Consider the following 23,041-nt stretch of genomic DNA (forward strand, 5'->3'; position numbering starts at 1 on the left):
CAAGATGCAACAGATAGGCTAGGTTTTGTTTATGAAGAATCAGAAACGGTTCATTGCCCAGAAAGGACGGCGGAAGTGGGCTAGTGAGTTTCCTAATAATTAGAGTTTTAGGTTTTATTTTACTCTTTGGGAAAGCACCTGCCATGCACCGTATTGAGGGATGGCTTATATTGCAAAAGCAAGATGCTGGTTCTTTCACAATGCAGAAGCAGCCGATTAACCGTTGCTAAAATGAGCTATAAATTACTATTAGTTACACAACATTTCTCACTGGTGAGGTACTAGTTTCACTATTTTTAAAATCATGTTGCGAAGCTATGTAACATTTTACACTTCTGGCAGTTAATAATGAACAGTAAAGGTGTGTATAATATTTCCTTTTTCAGTGGCTGTTCATTTACCTTTTCCCTTAATCTTGTCGGCCTCAAAAGGGAAATAAGATTTACATTTCCGGTCTCTGGTGTTCCTAGTCAAATTAACGCACAGCTTAACCTTGTGCACATTTTTATATTTAGTTATATTAAAAAAGTGTTGTTTAATTCGGTCGATTTTTTTCCCCCCTTTTAACGTGGATTTCTATAACCACCGGAAAACAAACGGAAGTTAGAATCCATCATGGCGGCGCTTATCGGTTACTTAGGAAAAAGATGATTAATCAGAAAAAAACTGTCCGTTTCGGGAATAAATTACTCTTTTGAATCAGTTCTTCCAAAAATAATCAATAAATTTAACCGGTCTCAATCATGGACGTCAGTTAGGATCACTAATCTGTCTAACATTAATTTGTATTCGACGGGAGTCGTTCCAGTGTGACTGGCTCACTCAGCTGAATCAGTTGAGCAGTTCTTTCAAACGACTTTCAGAACAGAACAGAAATAAGAAGGAAAAATCACGTTTACTCGGCGGACCAAAGATAAAACCGACGATAAATCCGTCAAACACGAATTCAGGTAAGGTGTTTGATAACTTGTGATAGCACTTAGTTGATTAATATGACTAGCTGCACCACAAAATACATTTTAGGAGGGTTTCAAGGACTTTATGTTCTTGTTGTATGTTGCTTGAAGATTGTAACATAATCAGTCACGTTGTTTTCCATACACGTTGTAAAACTTACTACATTATTGCTTTATCTCTTTAACAAACACTAATGCACAATAAATGGCTATAATGTTTCTGAAGATGTTTTAACAATTTGAATAAAGTACAGCCTACTATTTTTAAAATATATCACACATGGAAAAACATCAAGTGGCTTCAATTTGGGAGACTATGTTTATATGTAGTGTAGTGTAACTAGCTACCTTCCTTAAAAGAGCTTTTAGCTTTTATCTTAGCATATTGGCCAAGTTAATGTAGTTGACTAATTTACTTGCCAGGTTTTTGACGAGTCTTCAGAGTGTCATCTTTCTAAATTTTGTAACACATCTTATGTGCTCAGTGTGAGTCAGTGTGAGTACCACTGTAATATTGCATCGTCATGACCATGCCATGAATGATTCTGTGACAGTAAATCAAATGTGACGTAAAAAGCCCACTTGGATTCTAGCTAGCTGAGTCATGCCATTGTATAAGAAATTATTCATCTTCATGTTCTTAGTATACCACACCTAAAGGGAAATCACCCTTCCTGATTTACACTCCCACATCGCCCCCTGTTCACCCCCTAAACAGAGGCCGGACGGTAAAAATTCTCGACTTACAAAAAAAAAAAAACTACACAAAGGTGTAGTTTACATTAAAAAAAACAGGTTGTACAAAAGTCTTCTCTCCCTCATGTAATTCCAAAACCATATGATTTACTTTTTTATGCTGAACATAAAAAGATGTTTAAAAATGCCTCTTTATTGACTTTATTGTTATTTTGTTTGCCTGAAGGCCAATTCACACCACACCGACAAATGCAGACCAATGCAACAGTCAACCGAGTACAGTACGTCCACTTCGTGGATATTTCTTGGCGAAACCAAGTGCTGACCAACGCTAACAGATGCTGACAGGGGTAAAACACTGACCAGCCAAAACTTGATGGATGTGTTTGTTGTCATTTGCTGGCATTGGTGTGGTGTGACGCCTTCAGAAATACTAAAGTCATACAGGTTTGGAATGACATGAGGGTGAGTAAACAATGGCAGGTAAATGACTGGATAGGCCTTTGGTTTCTCATTAAAGGAGAACTCCACTTCCAGAACAACAATTTACAAGTAATTTACTCACCCCCTTGTCATACAAGATGTTCATGTCTTTCTTTCTTCAGTCGTAAAGAAATTATGGTTTTTGAGGTAAGCATTTCAGGATTTTTCTCCTTATAATGGACTTCATTGGTGCCCCGATTTTGAACTTCCAAAATGCAGTTTAAATGCAGCTACAAAGGGCCCTAAATGATCCCAGCTGAGGAAAAAGGGTCTTATCTAGCGAAACGATCAGTCATTTTTTTTCAGAAAATAAAAATTTGTAAACTTCTTAAGCACAAAAGCTTGTGTAGCACTAGCTCTGTCATGCGCGTCCACGACACTACGTACTATTGAATCACGTCGAAAGGTCACGCGGAACTACAGACCCAGTGGTTACAAAGCGAATGCGCAAAGACTAAGGCAGTGCAAGTAAGTCAGATGCAGTTTACAAACAAAAAGGTATAACGATGTTGGACGATTCTGGAGTTGTAGGAGAAAATGAGATGGAGTTTTTCGCCATACTCTACCTTTTTGAGCCGGAGTACACAGACGATGAACTTAGACGTGATTTGTAGCGTTGTGGACGCATTCGTAGAGCCCTTTAGTAGAGACCTTTGAAGCTGCATTTAAACTACATTTTGAAAGTTCAAAATCGGGGCACCAATGAAGTCCATTATATGGAGAAAAATCCTGAAATGTTTTCCACAAAAACCATAATTTCTTTAAGACTGAAGACAGAAAGACATGAACATCTTGGATGACAAGGGGGTGAGTAAATTATTTGTAAATTGTTGTTCTGGAAGTGGAGTTCTCCTTTAAGTGAGGTGTATCTCAGTTATATCTCAGCATTTTGAAAACAATATTAAAAGGCAAAAAGCATTTCATGTCCAATGCATACCATCACAGCAATTTACTAGGGGTTTTTAAATGCAGTACAGCTTCTTCATAAGCCTTTTAAATCCACATGGGTATTTCCACATTTTGCTTCATTAATCTCTTTACAGACCTCAGAGATTTATCCCACTAAGGATGGCTATGTTTTCCTTATGGTATATAAATAAAAAGTATAAAATACATCAATAGAAAGTGGAATTTTAGATCTCAAGTGAGTAGCACTGGGGAAGACCACTGGGGATGCTTTGGATATGGTTATCCTTGGATTATAAATAAAATTTAAAGAACAGTTTATATTAGTTAATGTCAATTCTCTTTGAATGTAGAGTAAAATCTATGTCTTTGCAATAGTGCACCTTTCGACCCCGCTTTCAATGCTTTAAGACAGGAGTACTCAAGTTCAGAGGCCAAAGGCCACAATATGCGAAGGGCTACAAATTACAATTTGCATCATAAGACTTTAAGACAATATTTGCAGTTTTACTGATTCAGAAATGCAGTTTATTGCTTACCTACGTCTTGCTTATCCTAGTCCTTTTTACAATATACTGGACACCAGAGGGCATCCTCGCACAGAAGCTCCACATATGCATCACAGAAGTAATAGAACATGACACTCCAGGAATTCCCTAATATGGAAAAAGACAATCAAGTAATGCAGAGATTTTCATTGAAAAACATACTTCAGTAATTTAAATAATTAAATAATAATTACATCAACATAAGGCATATGGTCACATAATAGTCATTACAATTCAAGTCTAATTTCAGGTAAAACCTGAAAACCAAGAAAAGAAAACATTGATATTTTTAGACAATACACAATATTACATCTCTTTTATTAAACAGTAATGCAACACATAGTTTCTGGAAATAATGTCGTAAATGAGTCCTACCTTTCGTAACGTTCTGTCTTCTCTGCCAAAGCTGCAGCATTAGCATTAGCCGTACATGGTGTACAATGCAAAGACGTGAATAAAAATTTCAGCTCATGGAAAATTTGCATGATGCAAATTCAGAGTAGAATCTGTTGACACGTCCAGTTTGATATGTCCGGTTGTATCAGAAAATGGAGGAAAGCATTACGTCATGATTTTATGATTTTTCGCAATTGACACGAAAAACATGCCGCAAGTAATCTAGAGCAATCACGCGAGAATATTCACACGGCATTTGGTCTGCACACATTAGGTCTGCTTTTTAGTGGCTTTGGCTAATGCCGTGACTGAATAAAAAGAATATAGAAACACTTTAACTGATCAAGACAGTAAACACATGACTTATTACAAAAAACAGTGCACCCAGAAAGTATTCACAGCGCTTCACTTTTTCCTCATTTTGTTATGTTACAGCCTTTTTCCAAAATTGATTAAATTCATTATTTACCTCAAAATTCTACAAACAATACCCCATAATGACAACGTGAAAGAAGTTTGTTTGAAATCTTTGCAAATGTATTAAAAATAAAAAATGGGAAAAAAAAAAATTGTAATGCCACGTGTGCACATTTGTACATAAGTATTCACAGCCTTTGCTCCATGCTTTTTTAAAAGCACCTTTCGCACCAATTACAGCCTCAAGTCTTTTTGAGTACGATGCTACAAGCTGTTTCTCCCATTCTTTTTTGCAGGACCTCTCAAGCTACATCAGATTGGATGGGGAGCATTGGTGCACAGGCATTTTCAGATCTCTCCAGAGATGTCCAGTCAGGTTGGGCTCTGGCTGGGCAACTCAAGGACATTCACAGAGTTGTCCTGGAACCACTCCTTTGTTATCTTGGCTTTGTGTCTAAGGTCAATGTCCTGTTGAAAGATGAACCTTTGCCCCAGTCTGATGTCCAGAGTTCTCTGGAGCAGGTTTTCATCAAGCAAGTCTCTATATATTGCTGCATTCATCTTTCCCTCAGTCCTGACTAGTCTCCCAGTTCCTCTTGCTGAAAAACATCCCCACAGAAGGTGATGAGCAGTGCCTGGTTTCCTTCAGACATGATGCTTGCCATACAGGACAAAGCGTTCAGTCTTTTTTTCATCAGACCAGAGAATTTTGTTTCTCAAAGTCTGTGTGCTTAAGGTGCCTTTGGCAAACTCCAGGCAGGCTGTCATGTGCCTTTTACCAAAGTCCCTTTAAGGCAAGTCATTTCACTCGTCGGCCATCTTTGAAATGCCTCTCGGGCAGGCAAGTGCAGCTACTATCTCTTTGAATGTGGAAACATCAAATTCTCCAAAACTTTTCAACAAGCTTAGAGATTAAATTTCATGTTTTAAATCCCCAATGAAATCTGACAAAAACTACCTTATAAATATTGTTCCTTATGCTCCAATAGCATAAAAAAAACATATTACATAAAAACATATATTTTTATCAGGCTAGATCAGCCAGTGCACATGCGCAGTACTAAGCGCACGTCTCAGAACGCTGACTGTTTCTATTGCAACTGGGGCTAACGGCAGCTGCAGTGACGCAGTGAGCTGACTTTACTAATCAACGATTGGCTCTTTCATTAAGTAGGCGGGACTTTGTGGCCATAATGAATGTTGCATCTTTCCCCGTTCAAAATTATACAGTGACAAGTCTTGGGTATTCTATAGTCTTTGCTTTTACTGAGGAGTGGCTTCCATCTGGCCATTCTACCATACAGGCCTGACTGGTGGAGTGCTGCAGAGATGGTTGTACTTCTGGAAGGTTCTCCTCTCTCCACAGAGAAATGCTAGAGGTCTTTCAAAGTGACCATCGGGTTCTTCATCACCTCCCTGACTAAGGCCCTTCTCCCCCAATTGCTCAGTTTGGCTGGGCGGCTCACTCTAGGAAGAGTCCTGATGGTTCCAAACTTCTTACATTTATGGATGATGGAGGCTACTGTGCTTATTGGGACCTTGAATGCTGCAGAAATTGTTCTGTACCCTTCCCCAGATATGTGCCTTGATACAATCGTGTTTCAGAGGTCTACAGACAGTTCCTTGGACTTAATGGCTTGGTTGGTGCTCTGACATTTTATACCTCATCCAGACTGTGCGAGTGCTAGCCAGTCTGAAAGATTTGTGTTTGTACCCAATAAGTTCAATGGCAAGTCAGGGACTGGAATCAACAAATGGATTCAGGAGGCACAGACCTGTATTTGGGCCTGTCATTTGTCAGTCTTAGACCAGACGTTCTTTTTTATTTGATCATTTAGAAGGGGAAGCACAGGAGGAGATTAGGTATCATTCTGACCCACGTGGCATTACAAGAAGCCTTTTTCTCTAGAAGGCCGTTGGAAGTGGAGAACTTATTAGAGTTTTCCCTTGCTTTGATGGTCCTTGTGGAGAAAGTTAAACAGTGGTTTCCTGGGGCTGTGCCAAATGCTCCGGTATTATTATGTGACCAGTTCGTTGAACATGTGGCAGATAATGCACTCCAAAGTGAGTTTAAACATTTGGTCCGCCGGCAACCAACTGCCACACTTTTAGAAGTGCACAGCGAGACAGTTAGGTGGGAGCAGGAGGGTATGCCTGGGGATGTGCAGGCCCGTAGCCAGTCAGTCCCGTTATCATATGGGATTCAGTATGGTGTTCAAGGGGGACAGTGTTTGGATACGGGTGGGTCCTCGCTTTCGGAGCTGAGTGAATTAAGGGAGATGTTAAAAGCACAACAAAATCAGTTGAATCAGCTTACTCAAAGTTTTGCTGAGTTTCAGGGTGCACGTTCGCAAAGTTGTTTTCCACGTTATGGGATGGTGATTTGTAGGCAGTGTTACCAACCTGGCCATTTTGCCAGGGAATGTAATGCTCCACTGCCTGGCCCTTCGCCTTGCGTCTCTACTGCGTCATTGCCGGGCAACAGCTCGGATGGGGGAATTAGGGGCTTAGATGCATTAATTAGTGGTAGCTCAATGTCTCGCTTGATGTCTGGCAGTTGGTGGCCAGTATTGGTGGAGTTTCCATTGTTTGCTGAGAGCTACTTTTTTGGAAAATTTTAAACCATGGGGCCAAGAGCATTTAAAACTGTGTTAGTGGCTCCAGTTACGTGCTGCTAATGGGCTTGTAATTCCATACATTGGTTACATGTAGTTGGATGTGGCATGTGTGCTCAGGTCTCTGTGGTACTGGGGGTGAACGTGCTGAGCTGGTGCTACTGGGAACTCTTTGGCCAACATGGCCAGACCTTGTTTGACTCCCAGCCAGTAGTGGAGGTTCCCAGTTTTGTAATGAAAGTGATGCAGCATTGTCACGAAATTTAATCCCAGCCAGTATTCGGATGGGTAGGTAGGGCAAGGGTGCAAGGGCGTTATCAGTGCCGTGTTCCAGGTGGCACAATGAAGATAATCACTGCTACCTGCTCTGAACAGTATTCAGGGGTATGGTGTTGTTTGAGCCACACTGGACTTCTGGCTGGCCTTCTGGCCTCGCCTGCCCTAGTGCCAGTGATTCGAGGTACAGTTTGCAGTAGATGCGGTACTTTACCTAAATACTTTGCTGGGCACCCTGCATGGTGTTGTGAGCTTGCCTCCAGGGGTGACGGAAGTAAAAGAGGGGGTTGTTACAGTGGGTTCCCAAGGGTGTGTGGTAGAACCCTCGAAACTGCATTCTGTTCTCTGTTTGCCAAGTTGGCAGCCCCTCTATGTAAGCTGGTTGCCGAATGTGTTAGGGGTAGGCATAAAAAATCAGCAGGACCAAGCTTCGCCAGTGCGTAGACAGAGCATTGTCAAAAGAGTTTTGACACCTTAAAGGAGAAGCTCACAACTTTGCCTATTCTTGCATATACCGATTTGCCCAATCATTGGCCTTCATCCTTGAAGTGGATGCAAGTCATCGGGGCCTGGGGGCAGTCCTCTCTCAGGAACAAGAGGGAAAGATTTGCCCTATCACTTTTTTGCCAGTTGTCGCTTGCGGCCCACTTAGCGCAATCCAGAATTTACAGCTTGATGAAACTACAATTCTTGGCGCTCAAGTGGGCAATGATAAAAAAATATATATATATATATATATAGCTGCAAGCAGCAATGGACGGGCCCTCGCCGCCAGCGCATCTGCAACCCTGGTGCCGTCAGAAAAATGGTGCCCAGCGGGCACATGCATTGACAGTACCCCTGTACCAGTTTGGATTGAAGGGTTACAACAATGAAAGGTTAAAAGCAAAGTGTTTGTAAGTCATTCTGATACACTGAGAATGAGCTGAAAAAGATTCCTTATTCTATGAGGTCATCTTTTGTTCATCCTTAGTATTACAGTCTTTATCTGCTATCAGTTTACAAGTGTGATATTTTATTTTATATTTTATGTTTCTGCGGTCTCTGAAAACATGATAAACATATTTCTTAAGAATGACTTGTTTTTCATATGTAAAAAGTTGTGAAGAGTTAGGATAATGCACTTTAAATGCACTCTTTCTCTCTCTCTTTCTCTCTCTCACACACACACGCAGCCACTCAACTACCCCCAGTCACACTTACACACACACACATAGACACACTTAATCCCATCCCCCCTACACAGAGTTAGAGTGAGATCAGATGTTTAATAGCTTTTTAATTTTCTATTTTTTGTAGACTATTTTATATCGATGGAATTCAGCATGTATTTTTCAGAATGATTAGTTCTGTGTATGTAAAAAGTTTTGAAGTGTTTGGATGCTGCATTTTAAAGATTATGGATATGTTTTTTACTGCTACTTTAATAAATCACCATAAATCAACCGTTCAAGATATCCCAAATCTGCTCACAATGTGAGATCTTCTGTATATTGGCATCATGTTGACAAAGTTTTTTCTGAACTACTTATTCCTGCTTGGAGGAGTATGAATTTATTTATAGCCTTATTTTTCCAAAAATCCACATTCAAATCAAAACAGTAGACTTCCTGTTGGTCGCAGCTAATGGGTGTAAATTAGAAAGTTGTCCAGCTTGAAGCTAAAATTAACCATGTGATATCAAAGCATTTTTAAAAGAGACACACTTCCTGTTGCCAGTTGGTGGCGTTATAACTTTGACTCCTAATAGTCACATCTATCTGATCGGCATAATACAACAAACAAACCGCTGAAGTTTCATCAGAATCAGACAATGTGTGCAATAGTTATTAGCCATTTTCTGTTTCTCATTTCTCGCCATAAGTTCAACGCCTCGCCAGGGCCAAACCGTTCGAGATATCAAAAATCCCCTCACAATTTTTCATCCCCAATGTCTTGAGATCAGGTTGACCGAGTTTGGTGGCAATTGGGTTAAAAACCTAGGACTAGTATATCAAATTCCAGAGCATACGTTTTTGACCACACCCAGAATAACCAACTTCCTGTTGGGATTAGCTAATGACATAGAGTGCAAAAGTTGCCCCTTGCCATGCCCATGTACCAGTCTCTACCCGGCCCTAATGGCCAGTCTCTACCCGGCCCCCTGCCCTAATGGCCGCAGATTCCAAGGTGTCTGCCAATTTTCAAGAGTTTTTGAGCATGTTAAGGGCCCCAAAAGCTTGAAGAAAAATAATAAATATAGCTGCGAGCAGCGATGACGGGCCCTCGCCGCCAGCGCAATCGCCATGCCGGTAGCATCAGGAAAACGGTGCCCAGCGGGCACATGCATTAACAGTAACCCTGTGTCATTTTGGATTGAAGGGTTACAGCAATGAAAGGGTTAAAATCAAAATGCTTTTAAGTCATACTGATACACTGAGAATGAGCTGAAAAATATTCCTTATCCTGTAAGGTCATCTTGTGTTCATCCTTGGTATTACAGTCTTCATCTGCCAGTTTACAAATGTGATATTTCAAAGGCTTTTGCGGTCTCTGGAAACATGCTAAACATATTTCCTAAGAATGACTTGTTTTTCAAATGTAAAAAGTTGTGAAGAGTTAGGATAATGCACTTTAAATGCACTCTGTCTCTCTCTCTCTCTCTCTCTCTCTCTCTCTCACACACAGCCACTCAGCTACCCCCAGTCACACATACACACACACATACAGACAGTTAATCCCATCCCCCGACACAGAGTTAGAGTGAGAGAATTAGAGTGAGATCAGATGTTTAATAGTTTTTTAATTTTCTATTTTTAGTAGACTATTTCATATCGATGGAAGTAAGCATTTATTTCTCAGAATAAGTAGTTCTATGTATGTAAAAAGTTTTGAAGTGTTTGGATGCTGCATTTTAAAATTACGGTTATGTTTTTTTACTGATAGTTTAAAAAATCACCATAAATCAACCCTTCAAGATATCCCAAATCCGCTCGCAATATAACATCTTCAGTATGTTGGCATCATGTTGGCAAAGTTTGGTGTGAACTACTTATTCCTGCTTGGAGGAGTATGAATTTGTTTATAGCCTGATTTTTCCAAAAATCCACATTCAAATCAAAATAGCAGACTTCCTGTTGGTCGCAGCTAATGGGTGTAAATTAGAAAGTTGTCCGGCTTGATGAGACCAATATACATACCAAGTTTGGTGTCTGTAGCTAAGACTAACCCCCCAACTTTTGACAAAAGGTGGTGCTATAGAGCGCCTCCTCCACGCCCATTTATGAGCCTTTGCCAGTGTCTAACAATCATTAATACTGATGTGTGTGTTGAGTTTCATGAAACTCTAAGCTTATTAAGTGCCCCAAAAACATGGGAAACAAATGTTAAAGTTTGACATGTTGCCATGGCAACAGCATTTAATGTATCAACGATCCCTTTACAGATTGTCATCGGCCGTGTTTTGACATTATTCTGATGAAGTTTGAAGCAAATCGAGTAAAATTAAGAGGCTGATTTAAAAGCATTTTGAAAATGACACACTTCCTGCTGCCAGTTGGTGGCGCTATAACTTTGACTCTCAGTAGTCACATCTATGCGATCGGTATCATACAACAAACAAACTCCTGAAGTTGTCCCCAATGTCTTGAGGTCATGCTGACCGAGTTTGGTGGCCGTCGGAATAAAGGCCTCAGAGGAGTATATCAAATTCCAGAGCATGCGCTTTTTAAACAGCCCTGAATAGCTCACTTCCTGTTGGGATTAGCTAATGACATAGAGTGCGTGAGTTGTTTGGCTCAGTGAGATCTACATGTGTACCGAGTTTCATATGTATACGTGCAAGTATGTGCAGGATATACATCAAGTTTTGGGAAGGTGTTCCAGGGGGCGCTGTAGAGCCCCTGTGCCACGCCCGGGTCCCAATCTCTGCGGTGTCCTAATGACCGCAGATTCCAATGTGTGTGCCGATTTTCAAGAGTTTTGAGCATGTTAAGGTCCGCAAAATGCCCCGTTTAGTCAAAAAAAAAAATGATAATAATAATCCTTAGGGGATCAATGGGGCCTTCTCCCTTTTAAGGCTTGGGCCCTAATTAAGAGACTGTTTGTTGGGGCATAAATGTATTGTTTTTACTGACAATAACCCACTGAGTCACTTGGAATCAGTGAAGCTGGGGGCCACAGAACAGCATAGGGCTGCCCAGCTTGCAGTCTTTGACTTTGAAATTTGGTACAGCCCAGGTAAGAGTAATAGTAACACTGATACCCTTTTGAGACGGTCTCAAGCAGATAGTGATGGGGTCAGACAGCTTTTACCAGCTACTGCACTATAAAAAATAAAAACACAATTTGTTAAGTCAGCTCAAAATAATTTGTTACCCTGCTGCCTTAAAATTTTAAGTTCAGTCAACTAAAATAAGTTTAGTCAACTTGAAATGTTAAGTTGTACTAAGTAACAACTTAAATATTTGTGTTTGCTAAACTTAACAGATGGGTAAGTAACCCAGCTGCCTTAAAATTTTTAAGTTGATTCAACTCAAATATCTAAGTTGTCACTTAGTATAATTTAACATTTCAAGTTGAATAAACTTTTTTTTTAGTTGGCTGAACTTAAAATTTTAAGGCAGCCAGGTTACAAATTACTTTACGTTGACTCAACAAATTGTTTTTTTTACAGTGTGTGGTTTCTGCATCTGTACAACAGGCTGCAGGAGTGGAGCCAGTGTATCAGGTTACCCAGGCTGCACTTCAGGTTTTTCCAAACCATTCTGCAGCTGATTTGAGGGTGTTACAAGAGTCTGACCCAGATATTAGTAGGGTCCTGTGTTTTTGGCTTTCCCAGCTTCGATGAGCTTCGATCATTATCTAAGAGTGGTTTGACTGTGCTCCGTCAGTGGGACCGCCTGATAGGACGTGAGGGTGTTCTGTATTATCTTTTGTGTATCTACGTCTCCTGCTGTTTCATCGTGAGCTGACCTGTGTTGCCTAAAAAAAAATAAAAGAATTAAATAATAAAGGTCCCTGGGCAAGATCCAGGCAAGATCCAAGACCGTAGTGCTAAATCTTTAACCCCTTAGTGCTCTGCCACATGTAGAACAGGATGCACCTGAGCGCAATTTTGAGTGTCATGGCAGTGGCTGTGAATATTTATGTACATGGGATTTTTTTTTAGTTTTTCATTTTTTATATATTTGCCAAGATTTCAAACAAGCTTCTTTCACATTGTCATTATGGGGTGTTGTTTTTAGAATTTCGAGGAAAATAATGAATTTAATCAATTTTCGAATAAGGCTGTAACATGAAAAAATGTGAAAAAAGTGAAGCACTGTGAATACTTTCCGGATGCACTGTAATTCCAAAACGTTATTTTAGACCTAGCAACCAGGGCTAGAGCTGATGATAGCAGACTAATGTTAATCATGAAGTTATTACACAGAGAGAGAGAGGGACAGAGAGAGAGAAAGAGATTAAGCATGTGTGAATTGCCTGAGACTGTCCATTTCTCAAGTGTTCGGCATTCGCATTTCTACTAATAGCAAAACTGCAAGCTCATCTTTAAGAACAGTGCGGTTATTAGCGAGAAATGACATGTAGCTTTTAAGCTGCTAAGCTGCTGTTTCACTGGTTAAATCGTCAGAGCAGCGTTAACAACACGCAGTTTGTGTCTGTATTATGTGTGTGCATTTGCAAGGGAGAGAGAGCAGGAGAAACCGAGTATGCTTTCTATACATGTAATGTCATTTTGTGTCAAAAATACTGAATTAATTTTGCGTTTTATCCTATTGTTCAGTATATTTGAAGAGTTCAGATGCAACAGCCTCTAAATCCATCTGATGTATTTCTTTAAAAATAGCATTTCTTTCTGGCTACTTTATATAGGTTTCTATGTAAGTACTGGTACTTCTGATTGGGCTGAGGCTGGAATTTAGCGAGTTTGAAGTAAAAGTATTTGATGGACGTATACTATGTGTCAGGAGCACTCAGTATAATTATCTCATTTTTGACCGAGATGGCTTTTAGCTGGTTTTGCATTTGACCATTTGCATTTATTTTCTTGGTCAGTGTCATTGTGGTTTTTGGTTCTTTTGCTGTTGTAGGCTGTAAGAACTTTTGAATTAAAGGAAATGATTTGGTGAAGTGATATGGACATGTAATGCGGCCAAGAGCTCCCTGGAACTATTTTTGCTGCGTGTTTCCTTGAAAATAACTGCACACCTTGGAACATTCATCAGCCAAGCATTCAAAAGTGCCATAGTATAAAGGCTAATATTGTCTTTATATTTTGGCATTTAACAGTTAGGCCTATAATGTATATTACATAAACTGACACATTACTTATGCTTTCTATATATGGCCCATTTTTATACTTTAGGGTCGCTACACAAATTAGTAGTAGTAGTAGGCCTAGTAGTAGTACTGCTACTACTGCTGTGTTAACTTTTAGTCAGAATCTGCTCAATAGCTATGAACTGTTATTGAGTTTTGTGCAGACGAATCTAGGGGTCGACTGATTATCGGCCTGGCCAATTATCGATGCCGATATTAGGCATTTTTATGATTATCTGTATTTGGTCATTTTCAAAGCCAATTCGCCGATAAAATAATTTAATGATGCAGCCTGTCAGAACTCACCACTCTGTGGCTGAAAGCAATCTCCGCCCACCGCCAGTCTGATTTGTTGAGAGTCATGAGTCCGACCAATCAACACGGAACACTCTCTCACACCAAAAGCCCTTGCTAACCGGAGGCTTCAGTGAACACTCGCGTATCAGTTGTCTGTCAAAGTTAAGGCAGCAGCAGACGTTGCTGACGTTGCAATACATCTCAGTCCACTAACGAATGCTGCAGTTGCAAAACACCTCAACATTATCTATGATTTCCGCAATGCGGAAAACGTGGACGGAATCACGGAATCTAGTCATAAATGGAATTCACTGTATAATGCAGAAGGTCAGAGTTTGTCGAAGTTTGGATGAGTTAATCAAAAGTAGGTATATATCATATAATGGGCTACAGAAACTCAAAAGGTCCTCATGGCAACCCGTCAAAATATAAGTTCTGTTTAGCTTAAATACATTGTCAGAAATATATTACTCTGGTACAGTTGAATATACGTAGTACTACTGCTACAACAATTATTACAATTTTGTTTAAAAGAATAATCATCAATTTTAATAGTAAACCCCTTTGTTTGTCAAAAATAAAGAGTTTAACTCTCATTTGATTTAAAGTTAAATTAAATTGTTTTATGCCTTCATTTGCACTGTACTCTAAATTAAAACTAACTGAAATTTCTAGTGTCACATGATGACAAAAAATGACAAAACGTATACATTTCAATAGGCTATTGAACTAACTGTGCTTATAATAGGCTATTATTGTTATAGTTTCATGTTATAGTTGTCTTCTTAACAACTTCAACAATGGAGCTACGAAGACAATTAAATTATTTACACTTATTATATACATTTTTTTTTTAAGTTAATCCATTGATGTGCATTAGATGAATTGAATAGTCAACACTATTATTTTAGGTTATGTTTTAGTCATCAGAAAAGAATTAATGAGGAACCACGAGAGGTAATGGTATTACACATACATTTTTAAAATGTAAATTATTGAAGCCAAATACTTACATTTCTCCAAGCTGTTTAGCAGTAGTATAGTATTCATAGGCTTAATCATGAAGCATACAATCAGCAGGGATTCAGTGGCCCCACTTTTAACGCTCTCTTTATATTACCCTTATTGTAGATGGATGCACAGAGGTAGACAAGAGACAGAAGTGCAGTGTGGGAGTTCTACACTCAGTTAACACCAGGGAAGGCAGTTTTCATCAGAGCCCTTATTATTCTTAATTTTGACATTAATTTTAATTTTTACACGACACATATATTGGTTCAAAATATCGGTTATCGGTCTACTTGATCGGTAATAGTCGGTATCGGCATCGGCCCTGAAAAACACATATCAGGCGACCCCAAGACCCCTCTCATTACAATCAAAAAATTATAAACAGTGTTCACTGTGGAGTGCAGCCAGCTTTCATAATTACAATGGGAGGTTTCGCAAGAGTGCAAAATTCTGTAAACTCATTGATGTGATGACAGCTCCATTCATTGTAATAGGAGCGCTTTTTGTTTGCTTTAACCCATTCACAATTTGAATATAAGTTTGTTTTTCATGCTACTAAGAGGACCATTTACACAATGCAAAGTGTCTGGAGTATCAGCTGCATTTAAATGATGCAAATGTACAGTCACTCTGCCTAATATCTGCGCTACTTTTGAGTGCAAATTATAATAAAAATATATTCATCTTCAGCATGATGCATGCCACAAAGTTAATGCAGATGGGCTGCCTGTTTTAGGATGTGGGTGATGGTTTTGATCATTATCAGCCTAGGCAAAGTGCATTTGAAACCATTTCGACTTAAATGTAGTTTCATTGTTGGTAAACCAACTCAAAATGGTTTTTCTTTCTTACGTCAAACATTTTTATAGGCATATGGCCATTGGCCAATTGAGTGGAAATGACTTCCTGCATACCAAACAGAAAACTTGAGCAGTGTTTCAGAATTAATTCTTTAATTAAGTCTCAGATATTTGGGATTACTATCACATTGAACCTTTATAGACACCTTTAAAAGTAGTCAGCATTTTACAAGTGTAATGAAAGAGTCAAATCGAGTTAGAACATGAACTTAAAGTGTGTTAAGTAGATAATGACAATGTTTATTTTAATGTTCTAGTTGTTTTAATTCCTGTTTGGTTTTAAAATCTGTAAATTAGGTAATTATTTAATTCCAAGTGGAATATAGAATTTGGGGGATAAACATGGCACAGTAAAAAACATGATTTTATTTCTTTGTGTTCAAGTCATGGATGCCTAACACTTGTACTAAATTGTCCATATCAATACAGTGACACATTTTCTAAGAATTTTAGTTTTCTTCTGCTTTTCTGTTAAGTATCAAAGTGTTCCCTTTCTCTGAGCTTGAACTACGATTTGAGAGCGCTTAACACTCTATGCTAAACTAGCAGTTCTAAGAATTTGAAATGAAATGTGTAATGCTGTTTCAAAACCAAAATGTTTTAACTGTCAAAAAGAGATATGGGTATTCTGCCTATGGGCTTGTGTACGCAGAGCATCAGGGCTTACAGGAAGTCCTTTGTGACTCACTCTCCTTGGTGAATCAGTGGCAGCAAGAGGTGGCATGGCCATCCTTAAAAACTTAAGATCACTCTGTGGTTTGGTGGCTGCTTGCTGCGGAAATGAAGCATCTTCGGTTTTCCCATGTTACAGATACCTACATATCATTGTGCAGAATGAACAGCAAAATTGCATAAGACTGCATTCACAAAATGTTCATTCGTTTCAGGGAAACAGTTCAGAAATATCAGTTTGAGAATAGCAAGAGTTGTGAAAAACTTAAGAAAAGATCTGCACAAATGCACATCCCAGACAACCACCTGTGTGCTTCCGACAATGACAGTAGAGCAAGAGCTAATTGGCAGTACCAAGTTTCCATTTTACATTCTAACTTGAGTGTGTATTCTCAGTTTTACTGTGTATGTATTGGCTGTTCAATGTCAATGAACACTTTTTGCAGCATCAGCTTTTTTTTTCAAACTGAAAATGACTGTAGTAGTTCAGATTCAGCTGAACATTTGTCTACTTTGGTTGTAAAATTTTATTTTTGTATCTTACAGATGTAAGCAGTCAATACAGTGTTGTATTTGTCTAAATGCCTTTTTTTCTGCACAGTGGCTCCTGGAAAAAGTGCTTTTCTTGTCCTAGTATGTAGCAATGCAGGAGAGTAAGACTGCATCTAAACCTGTGTAAATGTAAGGTTCAACCTTAATTTTATGCAGCTATGAGAAAACAAAAATAACTTTATTCAACAATTTCTTCTCTTCAGTGTCAGTCTTCGACACGTTCACGAGAGTACCACAAAGCATGCGTTGCATTCCTCTGCATGCAAACAAGGTGCAGCGCATCCAGGTTCTATGTAAGAATGCCAGCTCCTGCGTCAGTAGTACCACACACGTGTCATGGTACTCTTGTGAATGCATGTTAAAAACTGACAGGGAAAAGTAGAAATTGCATAAAGTCATTGTTGTTTTCTTTGTGCACAAAGAAAAGACATTACGGTTGAACTGCTGATGCTACATGGACTATTTTAACAATGTCCTTACTACCTTTCTGGGCCTTGAACATGTCAGTTGCATTGCTGTCTATTCAGGGTCCGAAAACTCTTGAATTTCAGGTGAACTATCCCTTTAAATTAATCACTTGTGTAACGTTTTGTTCATGTTGCCCACTCGTAATCTTGTTAAATAATCATGATTACGTGTTCTGTTTAGTCTTTGAGCGCATGCACAGAAAGCCTCCTGAGGAACAGCATAAGTTGTCTTTCACGCTCTTAAAAACATAAATAAATCTAATAAACTTTAATAAATCAAACACTTCCCATTCTGTGAAAGTCACGTTGCATGATTTTACTGATTTGCACGTGAAGGTTGGGCTTTATGGAGGAGCGAAAGCACACTGCTGGATAGGGGGTAGAATGGGGCACAAAAATCATTAAAATCTCGATAATTGCATTTTCGTAATCTTGGGAGGATGAAATACAGTTTTGATTAATTGCACTGCTCTACCACAATCCTGTGTGTACTGTTAGTTGATGGAAAGAATAAAAACGAGACTTTTTTTTCAACTCATGATTCTATAACTAAGAAATAAGCCTTGCAGTCACCACATATTTGCTTTTTTTTTTTGATCTCTAAATCTCACTTGAATCTGGAAAACCTTATGTTTTGGTGCCTTGGAATCCTGTGTGCAACTAGTTTCATTAGGAGGTACCTTTATAGAGAAACCCTGCAAGGTTTCATGCACAGCCTATGATAACTTGGCGATGGTAGATGCACAAGTTTATGACTCTGTATTCTATTGTTTTGCAAAAGCTTTCAATTTCAATTGTTACCCCAACCAGCTAACCACCCCAGGCCTTGCTTAGCATTCTGTCACAACTGAAACTAGCGTCTTGTTCCCATACTGTTTTGCTTACTCAGTAGCTCATGCCGCGGCTGCAGGTTTAAAGTTCCGCGGCCTATGTTAGCTGTTACAGAGTTAATCTCATTAGGGTGAGACATGCGTTGCTGCAATTACAGTAAAGGGCTGACTGCTGAGCTGCTGGTAACTGCTCTATTTAGGTCAGTTTTGAGGTTAGCACAGTCATGTTTTAACCCTTTCTAGCTCACTTTGACACACCCTGTAGATGATAGTGTTAAGCGATAAGTCGCAGGAGCACTGTTTTAATGATTTGTCATTTTAGAATGTAGATTTAACTTGTTCACTCTTGACAAAGTGTAGGAAGCAGGAAGTAAACAGAAGACCAGAATGAACTCAAAAATAACCACATTAACCAAAAATGGAAATGTTTGTTGCATTGTTCAGTTGCAATAATTTATTGATGACACATTTCTGTAACAAATTAAATATAAGCATCAGAAGTATGATATGAAATAAAATAAATAAAATCCATAACATAAATATCAGTATTTACACAATAACAAGTTATTACACACTTTCAAGTTATTTCAGCAAGTTGGCAAAATGCAACTAATTTTAAAATAACCCTGGTCAATGTGACTTAAAGAACATTTTATGGTTTTAGTTTAATCTAAAACATAGTTACATCCAGCAATTGGTGAAGAGGAAGGCATTCCAGTGCATCATAAAGTAGTGTGATGGAATTGTGATGTGCAAGCTATAAGTTAAAAAAATGTCCATTTGTGCCATATCCTACAGTATGTGCTTGACCTGTCCATAGTTTCTTCATTATTTGCAGAGTATTCAGATTTGACTCAAGTCATCTCGGCCACAATTCAGTGTGACATACTATTAGTGCTTGACTCTCTTTGATGCCAAATACTGCTCAATGTACTTAAAGAGCATATCAAGCTCTCCCATGGCTTTAGAAACACCTTTCTCCTTCATCTAAAGAGAAAAAGATGTCAGTGTTTGGCATAGCTTTCAGACTTAATTTAATACTTGGTGTAATAATGGTGTAACATTATTAGCATTAAGTTGATGTATAAGACTTACCTTTTCATAAGAGTTCTTTATGCTGGCGAGCTCGAAGGGATTTTGGCAAGAAAAGTAATTCTTCTGTAACATAGAGAGACATAGTGTGTTATTTCATGTAGTTTGCAATGTTAAAAACGCCTTTTTTGCCTCACCATACCATTGTGCAGCAATCACTATTTATTTTGGTTGATTTGCAACAGCTCTTGCCAATAAAAAGCCACATAGACTTTCTACATGCGTGCACTATTTCGACATCCTAAAGATGCCTGAACTACGTTTTTTGCAAAATAACGGTCACCATCCTAACATTACACATCCTAACTTTAGCAGTTCCCTGCTTAAAAAACATCCAAAAATCAGCTTTAAACTGGTTTGCTGTTCTCCCAGCCTGGTTAGGCAGGTCAGTCTGGTTTTAGAGGTGTTGTGGCTGGTTTAAGAAAAATTTACTTTGATTGTGAAAGTAATCACATCGGTAAGACCATGTGACCATGTTAATGATCAAATGACAGACTTACACATTTCAGCATATCCCGCTTGAGATCCTGAAATATATTTCCGATGGAGTCAATTGGTGTTTTGGAGTGTAAGTGGCTCTTCTGGACAGCTGTTGGCAGAATGGTGTCCAAGTAGAAGCGCAGAATCTCGTTCATGACGTGACATCCGTAAGGACTCTGTGAATCGTATATGAGATTTATCCTTTACGAGCTGTTTCAGACACCCATGGTTATCGCACTTTGGCACCGCTGTAGCAGTGTGCAGGTGCAAGATGTTAGGCGAGATTTTAGTTTGGTTTGCAAGCATCTTGCACAAAAGCTTTAGTTTCAGTATGATTACTTCTGCTGTTGCTAATTTTGCATTTGAATAATTGCTGCTAGTGTACTGTGGGAGTAGATGAATGGAGTTTGGTACTTACATTGATGTTCTGTTGCACGTTTTCATTCAATAATGGTTCCATGTCATCGTTGGACTCCTGAGAACAAATGTAAACAAAAACCCATCAGAGAGAACCTCAAGCCTCAATATAGCATGAAATAAAGTAGAAATGCCTTACAGGCTGGGATTTACAAAGTTCAGACTAAACTCACTCTAATGAGATTGAAATCAGTATAAATGAACTTACATAAAACCTCTGTATTTCTCTGTATGCAGAACGGAGCTCCTTCAGTCTTACAGGAAAGCCCTCCACAAATGAGCAACAGTCTGACTTGCAGTCGACTCTTCTGCACTGAGCGCTGTCAGAAAGCAGAAGCATGACAAGAGAAGAAAGGATGACTCCAGTAAAAATCATTCTTCAATCCTCTTTTTTGTTCTTGATTCTTTCTTGATATTCAGTCCACAAAAGGAGATGTAAAGATTAGCTTTGGGGTGCCGCTATTTTATACCCCTGAAAATTCCTATCTAGCTTTCTGTGGTGGTGGTGGGGGGGGGGTGGGTGTTGACTTACTGGCAATTTGTCTTTACACTGTGTCATCACCTTCACAGACCTTTTTTTTCTCTCTCTTTTTGGAATACAGAAGTTATAGGAAAATTGAACTTGGATGGCTAATTTAAGATGAAGTCAGCAATAAAATAAAACTTTAAAAAACTCTATCTATCTGTCTATCTATCTATCTGTCTGTCTATCTGTCTATCTAGCGACCAAAACAGATCAAATATAATGGATTCATCTGTGTAAATTAATTTATGGAAAGTGAAAATTATATAATTTAATTGTGTTTATATGACTTAACCTTGTCCATTTTTTTTGGCAGTTGCGGGAATCTTCTGTAAGTTTCTCAGACAGAAGCAGTGAACTGAATAGAAGTCTCATCTCTGACCTTTGTTTTTACGCAGATGGTGGAAGCCCTGTGTATGCATTGAGCCAACTCTCACAGGTGAGCATAAACTTACACATACAGAGATGACTGTGAGGGGTCCAGTGTGGTTTCTGGGTGACAATTAACTCCTTGGTATTCTAAACCACAGAGACCTTTCATATTTACTCCGGCTCCATTGATTAAAAAATACTGCACGCCAGACTTACTCCTGAAACTCAACTCAAGTTGTTGGCCTCTTGAAATTGAACACTTCTTTTGGATACAGTATTATTCCTGTTACACAGCTACTCAAATAAATATAAAATATTGATTTGAGTTGCAGTTATGTTATTTTACCTGTTTATTTTCTAAAGGCTTCCATTAAGGAAAAATAGTCTAATACAGTGAATAATACAGTGAGTTTTCCAGATTAGCCGACTTAAGAAAGCACTCAAAAATGACTTGGAAAAAAAAACCCCACATTTTTGTCTTGCTAGCTCTGTACTATAATTTTCCTATTAATCCTGTTTGCTGGATGTAGGCATGTAAGCCTGACACATTACATCCCTTTTTATATTTATGTTTGAGAGAGACAATTTAAATAAGTTTGCTGAAATATTCAGTGTTTTCAATTGAAATCAAGCTGACTAAGCAAATACTTGACCTGTAAGCTAGACAAATAGTCATAATATATATATATATATATATATATATATATATATATATATATATATATATAGGTCAAGTATACCTATATTTAGGTCAAGCTTCTTCTTTCCTGAAGATGATCTCATGAAATTAAGTGTTGCTTAAAGCACATAGACTTGTGTTATGTCACCAAAAGACAACACATATTTTCTGTTTCTGCATTTTCTACAGTTCACCACAGACTGGTCATGTTACGTTGAAAATGTTGCAAACACCCACAATCAGTGAAACTACAATATATGTTGCACAACCAGTGAAAATACATTTAGTGAATGATTTCCCATTGAGAAGTGTTAAACAATGGCTTGAAAATCAACCAAATAGAAATATACATATTTTAGTCAACCCAAATATATGAAATCTCAAGGCCAATTATCAGTCTCTGTAGTTTTTTGGGATTTTTTTTTTTTTTGACATGATGCCACTATACATTTTAGTCAGGGGACTTGATTCATCTTTGAAGTATGAAATATCAGACATTACTCTTATTACAGCTGTTGCCATGTTTAATGATTATAAATCTTTGATAATCTTTACATATTTGTCCATCTTTGTAGTGTTTCTTGCCAGTTTGAACCATTCCAGTGAACTAACCTTTGGAAACCTGCTTCTTTTTTTACTTCAGTAAATGTGCTGATTGAATTTTATTTTAGTCCAGGTTATTATTAGAAATAACTGAGTGCTATGGAATTTCAATAGATGTCATTAACTGACTAATGTAAGCATGAATGAGATAACATGTTCCATGACTTACTACTACACCATATATGCAAGCATTTCTGGCTGTATTTCACATCATGCTTTAGCGTGAAGACTAGCGGGGTAAGCCCAACCCATGATGCAAAATTGGTGGTTTTTCTTCTCTCCAGAGCAGCTGAGGTAAGATCTACATGAGACTCACAGACAGGCACAGATTACTGACAGTTAGCGAACGTAATGGAGGGCCTTTGGATAAAAACAAAAAGGAATTTACAATGTGCTGCCTGAACGCATTTCAGCAGCAAAACATTCATCCTGTGGAAAGCCTGAAACAGAGATTTGATCATCATGTTCCTATCATTATTAATTGTCTGTGTGTGTGTGTGCGTTTGTGTGATTTTGACTAATAATAGAGAATACTAAGTCAACTGACCATTTCTCAATATAAATTTTGACCATAGATGATTCATTCCTGT

The 23,041-nt window shown here is 38.5% G+C and overlaps 1 protein-coding gene across 1 annotated transcript; it reads right to left on the reverse strand.

Moving 5' to 3' along the window:
• Window positions 1–18,738: 18,738 nt before the first annotated feature.
• Window positions 18,739–20,650, reverse strand: il10 (interleukin 10). The gene is made up of 5 exons (XM_051122915.1): window positions 20,483–20,650; window positions 20,276–20,332; window positions 19,878–20,033; window positions 19,381–19,443; window positions 18,739–19,272 (listed from the first exon to the last, which is right to left on the reverse strand). Exons 1-5 carry the CDS (start codon window positions 20,648–20,650, stop codon window positions 19,177–19,179), a joined length of 540 nt encoding a protein of 179 aa, XP_050978872.1. The 3' UTR covers window positions 18,739–19,176.
• Between the last annotated feature and the right edge of the window lie 2,391 nt (window positions 20,651–23,041).

This window comes from Labeo rohita, chromosome 11 (assembly GCF_022985175.1).
Source record: "Labeo rohita strain BAU-BD-2019 chromosome 11, IGBB_LRoh.1.0, whole genome shotgun sequence".
Lineage (NCBI taxonomy): Eukaryota > Metazoa > Chordata > Actinopteri > Cypriniformes > Cyprinidae > Labeo > Labeo rohita.